This window comes from Pyrgilauda ruficollis, unplaced genomic scaffold (assembly GCF_017590135.1).
Source record: "Pyrgilauda ruficollis isolate IOZ18807 unplaced genomic scaffold, ASM1759013v1 scaffold22, whole genome shotgun sequence".
NCBI lineage: Eukaryota > Metazoa > Chordata > Aves > Passeriformes > Passeridae > Pyrgilauda > Pyrgilauda ruficollis.
In genome coordinates, this window is record NW_024521428.1 from 6248806 (window position 1) to 6256805 (window position 8000).

General features: G+C 37.8%; 1 protein-coding gene across 1 annotated transcript in view; it reads right to left on the minus strand.

The window, feature by feature from the left end:
* Positions 1 to 7194, minus strand: part of OCA2 (OCA2 melanosomal transmembrane protein) — a 159892-nt gene extending 152698 nt beyond the window's left edge. The window contains 2 exon segments of the mRNA XM_041468525.1: positions 6916 to 7158; positions 7160 to 7194. Of these exon segments, the coding sequence (XP_041324459.1) occupies positions 6916 to 7158; positions 7160 to 7179 (263 nt within the window). The 5' untranslated portion in view covers positions 7180 to 7194.
* Between the last annotated feature and the right edge of the window lie 806 nt (positions 7195 to 8000).

Here is an 8000-nt window from a genome sequence, read left to right on the forward strand (position 1 = left end):
TACAATTTGGAGCAGACTGAAAGATCCCCATCACCATCAGAACTGTGCCATAAAACATCTGCTCTTGACAGCAAGCTATGAAAGGAAAAAAAGAAGGAAGGAAATATTTCTTTCTCTACTCCCTTGTGGGGTGAGATTGTTTTATTTTATGAGGAATCATAGCCTTCCATGTCTTTATCTTGTTACCATGTCTTGTTTTTGTTTGAAAGACCAAGCTGTAAGTAATTATGAGTGCAAGACATTCAGGGTTAGAAAGGAATGCTGCTAACTTGGCTGTCTGGTTTCTAGGGTTTGGTACTGACAAGTTCATACATATTCTTGTTATCTGCAGCTTTGGGTGAAGTTGAGATTTTTTTTCATATCTGGGGTCTGATTGCATCAGAGTCTGGCTTATAACCACAGCATTAACTTCCTTTTACCTAATTCAATCCATAGCTCAGTACACCCTGCTCACACTCTGTGTTTCATGCTGTATTTCACCTTCACCTAGTGTCCCTTTGTAGCCGCATGGAAGAGTTTCCATTCATCTTTTCCACTACTTCTACTGCCTCTGCATTTTACTGATATCTGTCCATATAAATGCTTCTCCTTCCACTTCTGTCTCTAAGTCCTCTCTCCAACTCTGGCAGCAGTTCCCCAGCAGTCTGGGCAGAGAATGAGACAATTTTTTTGGCCAAATGTTCAGCAGGAGCTAAGCTAACCAAGCTCTTACCTCATCACCCTGGCTACTAGACTAAAGACTGCAAACCCTTCCTCTCCTCTCCCTTCAGGCCCTTGTATTTTCAACAGAATAATAGTAATTGGAAAGACAAATCAAGAGTATATTAGCAAAACAATGCTGATTATCAATAAATTTTCTTATAAAATAGAATACCTGAGTAAAAGTTGCTGTTTTAATCAATGTTTCATTATATATTTTAAAAGTTACAATGAAAGGAAAAAAAAAGAAAATATGGTCTTGGCAGACTGTGTCTAGCAGATGTATGTGGATCCATACACTTACCAAGAACTGGGAGATGGGTGTTTAATGCTACTCAGAGCAAAGCAGAAGTTGTGTATCCATTTCCTACCAAACAACTACATAAAGTAACTCCCACTAGCATTACTCCTTTTTCGATTAAACCATGAAATCAAGATGCTTTTTTTTCCTGTCCTATGCTCTGCAAAGTTCATTGGCTTCTGGTGCTCCTCAGGCTCATTGAGGTCCACACCTTAAATTTCAATGGCCCAAACTTACTGTCAAACATTAGATTTCTCTCCATTATTCTCTTTCTCAACTATTTTGGCTTCACTTTCAGGTCTTGTTCTACCCTTCAGCTACAGAGCCTGGGCCCACAGAAGAGTTGCCATGTTATCATGCAGATCATTTACCACCCAAAACCAGTGCTAAAGTGGCTGCTTATATGCATGTCCACCTGATGCAGTAATATATGTAAGGACCATGGATTTCTTATGCTTTCTTTTCCTTCTTCCTAGTCACTGTCCATGAGAGTTCAGCTGCTGTTCCTCACATAAAACTTATGCATGTCTACATGTCAGAAAAAACTGGGACAAAACTGAAATCTTATTAATTAGTTTAACTTGTCCAGCTGCTAATGAGAAGTTATGGTTTCTGTAAATCATTCAGTATGTCAGAGCTGCCACCTGCACACACACACATCAGCCAGGAGCAAAGCACACAGACCCATTTTTCAATGAAAAGCTTCATGGAGAGATGTTGAGTGTCTGAGTTATTTGTTTCATCACAGATGGCCAGCTACTCCTCATGTCAGCTCTTTAAGCCCCAGGCATACCCTCCTGCTCAACTGTGACTGGCCCTTCGCAACACATTTCCTTTCAAAGTTTGAATGACTTGTTGGCTTTACCCTTCAATATAAAAAAAAAAAAATATAATAATTAAAAAAAATCTGACAATAAAAGCCTTTCCTTGTTTAAACAGGGAAGTTTACATGAAGGAAGTGCTGTCCAGTCCCATCTTGTATATGACTGGCATCTTTCCACAACTGGCCTAAGAGGTCTCACAGAGACAAACCCCATATTACCATATTATTAACTATTAGGAAAAGGGCAGCTGCTTTCGAAATTCAACAGCTTTGTGGAATGTCACAGACACTCAAAACATTTGGTTTTTGGAGGTTAGTACACTGCAAATTCTTCACTGAGTGCTAAGCTCAGTGTTTAGCATGACAACTGGGAAAGTGTGAAGCAGTTAATTAGTATCCCCTAATTCTTTCAACAGAGCATTCAGAAATAAAAATTAATAATGGTGGGTTCTTGTTTACAAAACGTTCTGTTAGAGCAAAAAGCATTTGAGTGGCTACAAAGGAGGACTGTGATTTTAGTCTGTCAATGGTAGAATAGAAATTGTAGTATATGACCAATCCAAGATAATGGGAATAATTATAAGCAATTAGCACTGAGAAGATGAATAGTACAAAGCAACAGAAAAATTAAACAACTTTGAACACAGAGAAACTTATAATGAATGAAACCTCTTTCTGTAGGTTTCATTAACAGCAGAAACTATGTCAAAATCAGTCTTCTGCTGAACACACCTTTTGCTCAAATGAAGTCAAACTCTCTTTAAGTTACATCATACAACTATGTTTCAGTCTTGCTTCTGTTACCATGGCAAGGTACCTTTTTCCCAGGAAATGCAGAACAGAAAATTAGAATAGGGCAGCAGAACCCCACAATAACTTATTTATTTGCCTATTGTACATAATATGGTATTTCTGTTTTACTTCCTACCATTTAACCTAAAGTTTTGCTAGAGCTTCTTATTGCTTCTTTTGAGCTTTTCAGGCTTTGAATGGTATTTTATGGTATTGTAGAGGCAACAGCAGGAAGCTTTAATCCAAGCTAAGAGAGTCTCAGCAGTTTCATGCCCCTACACAGTTTGCTCATGATAAGCTGTGTTGCAGCCACATGCCTCCATGTAAGCAATACATGTTTGAGAGGGTCTATTTAAAACCAAATGAACCAAACTAAATCAATTAGCAAAGTCGGACTTTACAACTCCTTCCATATTATTTGTTTGCTGCAGTGTCATAGCATTTAAAGATTCGCATGGGGAATCAAAATACAGAATCATTTACTATGGACAAGAAATGAGAAGATAGCCAGAAGTGCCATCTTTCAGACAGCAAGCAAGATAACCATCACTTGAGAATGATGAAGGTGGCTGTTTGCTATGAAGTCATCTATCTGTCCTGGACTCTTCATTAATGTTTGTCTGATTGACACTAAAATCAGAATGGTTCCTACACAAACAGGCAACTATGATGTGAAAATGATACTTTCTCTTTTTGACTGTTAAATAGATGATCCCATTTTGTTCTAGTGGCCAAAGATCAAAATTAGCCTTAGGATGCACAAAAAAAAAGTGGTTTTATTGTCTTCAAGAGACAAGTGGTTTTATTGTCTTCGTGTTTTCCCCTGTCTTTTAAATTGTCACATAAATTAAACAAGCTTTTAAATTGTCACATAAATTATACTTATTTAGACAGCAAGCATGTCTTCTTGACACCTAATTCTAAATCTTATAAACGTCTTTTAAAAGTAGCAATACATCAACATAATTAAAAATCAAAATTGAGATTTAGAATTCCTTATGGCTAAAGGCATAACTTCACTCTCATATAGACTTTTTACTATACAATACCTTCTTCCATTCCAGTTTCTCCTGCTAACAGGAAATAAAATTAAAACCTTCCTGCTGTTTTGCTACAAAGCAAGGATTCCATAAATAGTTTTAACTTACTGACCTTCTCACTGCAAACCAATCTCCCTACTGATCCTGGGACCAGAGATTCAGGAAGAGGTAGATTTGGTTGATTGTTTTTACTTTTTATTACATAAGTGAAACTGAGAGACAGGAGAAATGCCGAAAGAAATAGTTTTTCTTGCTGAAACACATTTTCAAGCAGACTAAAAAAAGGTTTAGGTGTTGTTGGTTTTTGCGCTTTTTGGTGGGGTTTTTTTTGTTTGTTTTTTGTTTTGTTTTGTTTTGTTTTGTTTTGTTTTTTGTTATTCTATAGATGGATTTTCTTAATGACTCACAAAGAATAAAGTCTTCTAAGGACTATCATATTAAATGATCATAAAACTCCAGGGCCAAATTCATCCAAATATAACTTCAGTGGAGCAATGCAAAGTAATTAATTACATGGAATTAAGAATTACTATTCACCTCATTTCTATAGATTACCTTTAATGTTCATGAACTCCTAAGACAAAAATAGCTGACTTCACCCCCTTCCTGTCAATCACAAAGGAGGATTTCAGATTTGCTTCTTATAAAACCATGCTGTTAAGTTCCTCCCATGCAAATAGCACTGATAGTGGTGAGACCAAAGGGCCTTTTTGGGGGACACATTCTGTATGTACAGAGACATGATGGAAGGGAGCAGCATGTGTCTTTGGAAATGTCTGTGCTGACCTCAAGACCTTTGCTGCCACAAAGCAGTGTGGAATCTTCCTGCAAGGTAAGGAGCTCACGAAGGTGGTTTGGACCAAGGTCCATTGACTGTAAAAGTCACTTTCATGTAACTGCAATGAAAAGAATCTTGGTCAAGCCATTGTTTAAAATCTGAAGAATCTGAGAGAAATGAAAAATCAAAATGCAGACTTTATTGCCATGTTTTGGTACCTTAAAAGCTGCTATGTAACACAACAACACTTTCACAAAGGAAATTTTAGAGAGTGAGATAAATCCCCTGTTCAATTAAATAGATTCTTTGGAAAGTCTTGTCTCAGTATACATTTGAAAAATTTAGAGAACCTGGGAATCTTATCTTGAAAGATAATTCAGCAATTAAGTAGACACATTAAAACAAACCATACAGACTTGCCAATTTAGTGAACCACTTTATAGGGAAAAAAAAAAATTGGTGTCCTCTCTTTTTTAATCATCAGTAGCTTTCTTTGCAAGCAAAAAGGCATTTTACATTGAAAACTAATTCTCATTCTAATGAAACTAATCAAACAACTTGCGACTCTGCAAAAGTTTATCATGTTTTTATCTGTGTTCTGTTGGGTAGTCCCAATGATTTAAGGATGCTTGCTCATACAGAGTGGTAATATAGGTCACATCAGTATTTGAACTGCACCTGATGTATATTGGTTAAAATACATGCTAAGGAGAAACTGATAAGTTTAGTCTTCATGCCAAAAAAAAAAAAAAAAAAAAAAATCTATATTGGAAAAGCAAGAGGCAAAGATCAACAAGAAAAAACTTTTGGAAGATCCTTTCCTGAACCCTAATATAGTGCTATTGAAGATTAGATATACATTTGTCTGAATGGGAGCATGGGTATGGTATTAATTGTACCTCTATTCCTAAATCACACACAATGACTCCAGTTTACTCAACACTAACAGTGTTAGCAAAAGACTTGGAGTTACTCCCTGTGCTCACAGGAAGGTGAGCTCCCCATGACCTAGTATTTTTCATCTCTGGCACCTGAGACCAGAGATGACTGCCAGACTGGTTCAGAGGTTCACAGAAGTTGTGTATCATTGGTACACAAATTCATATCACTCACTGAAAAATAACAGGAAGAAGGTGAGCCAGGATGGTGAAAGCTGGTCTATAAGAATACAAATGTGGATTTTGTTCAAGTGCCAGGAGAGTAAACAGGAGAGTAAATAGCAGTGGCAGACACAGCTGTAGCAAGATATAGATGTGAATTCACAAAGGAAAAACCTTGTCTTCAGATGCAATCAGTCCTTCCCTTCTCTTGCATTGCCTTCCCCCCATCCTCACATATATCTTGTACTTACCATGCTTTTTCAGAGTAGCACATTAACTCATCCCTTCACACACTGAACTGAAGAACTTTTACAAGATTTGTTTCTGTCAGTAAAAATTCTTAACACAAAAAATCCTCAAATATTAAACAAAAATTTCTAAAGGATTTATAGGACTTTTTTGGTCAAGCTGATAATTTGATTACTTTTTCAATATTTGTACAGCATAGCTATAATGATTTCCAATTCTCACTCTGACAGAAATACTTTCAGATGTACATTAAAAAATTAACTAGGCTGACTGTAGATTTCTATGCCATACTTTTGATGCATGTAAGTAAGAGGCCCAACAAAACTCATCCAGCTAGCCTGGCTGTCCGTCGCTTAGGTCAGGGAGCTTACCAAAATGTCCCAAACTTCCTTTCTTCCCAAGATATGCACATTTCCTTCTAACTGAGATGCAGGGGCATGGGACAGATCTCAGCCCTGCTCATCAAACCAGCACGGCCAGAACTGTGGGGAGTCCCCAGGATTGCATCTCCCACATTACATGATTCTCCTGATTTCAAAATCCCCCTGAAATATTTTGTGGTCTATAAATTATTTATAAGTGCTTACAAATAGAATTGCTGATTCTGTATCTGTCACAACAGGAAAGATTAACACCCCTGCCCAGCAACCTGCACCTTTCCTGGAGGGGGAGAGGATGCATGAGGAGCACACACTCCTTGTCCACTTGATGTGTGGTGTGTCAGCTCTCAGAGTTGTGCTATATTGTGCCACTTTAGTGTTTGTAGCCTCAGCTGTAGTGATTCTCTCTATGTATTTATGATGCATTTTTCTGAAAGAGGTATAGGGTGGGATGTGAAAACTACTTTATCTCTGTGTGTTTTCTGACACCAAGTAGAGAAGAAAAGCCAATTGTCTGATCTTGGAAACACAGTAAAATTGGCCCGTGGTGGCTATTAACACAGAGATTAATTTAGAAATATGGTGATCCATGACCCCTCCATGGCAATTACAATTACCCTGATGTTCCATTAAGGCTTTACTTTTTGTCAGTGGGAGAAATATTGACTTAATGAACATATGTATCTGTCCTGCAAGAAAATAAAAATTAATTTTGATTTGGAGACAAAACATTCTGTTTCTTCTTATTCTTACCTTCCCTGCATGGGCACAGGAGTGAAATCCTTCTCAAGTGCAATGCAGCCATCCTCCCCTATTGCTGATTTTTCACACAGGGTCTGTGACTCTCCAAGGCTCGCTACCATGCCATGATACTCTTTAAATAACTGCAGCTCATTGCAACTTCTGGTCACTGGTTTGGCTGCCACCTTTGCAGATAAAATGGTTTGATGTGACGATGTCTGATTCAGCTCCATCTCTTGCTGTCTAGAAACTGTAATCTTTGTTATCCAAGTACATTTGTCCCTGGGGGGTGTTCTCCTAAAAGTGAAAACAAATATACTAGGATTTAATTGCATGGGCTCAATGTTTACTGCAGTACAAGCATGTTAAAAATGTCAATCAGACTTCTTTGAGTGCATTTTTGGGTATTTCCCAGTTCATTTATTTACACCAGGAAGAATTGCAATGTTTTAAACATCTTTGCAACTTCAAAATTAGCCACTATAAGCACTCAATTAGATAAACAGATGGGTCATCTACTTCATCCATGTCTACCATTATTTTCTCCCACAAATCTCCCAGTGACTTGCACTGACTTATCCCATAAAACAAGCCAAAATCATCTCTGTATTAGTGGCACAAGAGTCACTGCTACACAACATTTTCCCAGCTCACGAGAGCACTGTTTCACCACCACCACACAGCTCCTCTCCAGCGGCTGTGCTGGCAGCAGCCTCATGGAAGCCATCGCTCTCCACCAGCCCTTGTGCTCCCTCAGAAAGCCCTGTCCTGCTGCAGATCCACCACGGATGATGGACCCTCATTACGCAGAGCAGGTATGTGAGTTTTATGAAGACAGTGTGCCATTCCAGAAGTTGCCAGAGGCTTTTATGAAATGTGAATCAAAAGAAAATGAGGTTTTATTATATGATTATTAATGGTGATTATAACAAAAAATAGTGCATAATAGTCGAAAAGCTTTTATGTTCTCATCATTAAAATTCAGTCTGAAAAGTTATAAAAACCACTTCAGAATCCCACAAAGTGCACAACTCAGACATGACTGAATTAAAGATCAGCCTGTCTTAAACACATGCTGTGGAGTTTAATCATGGGAA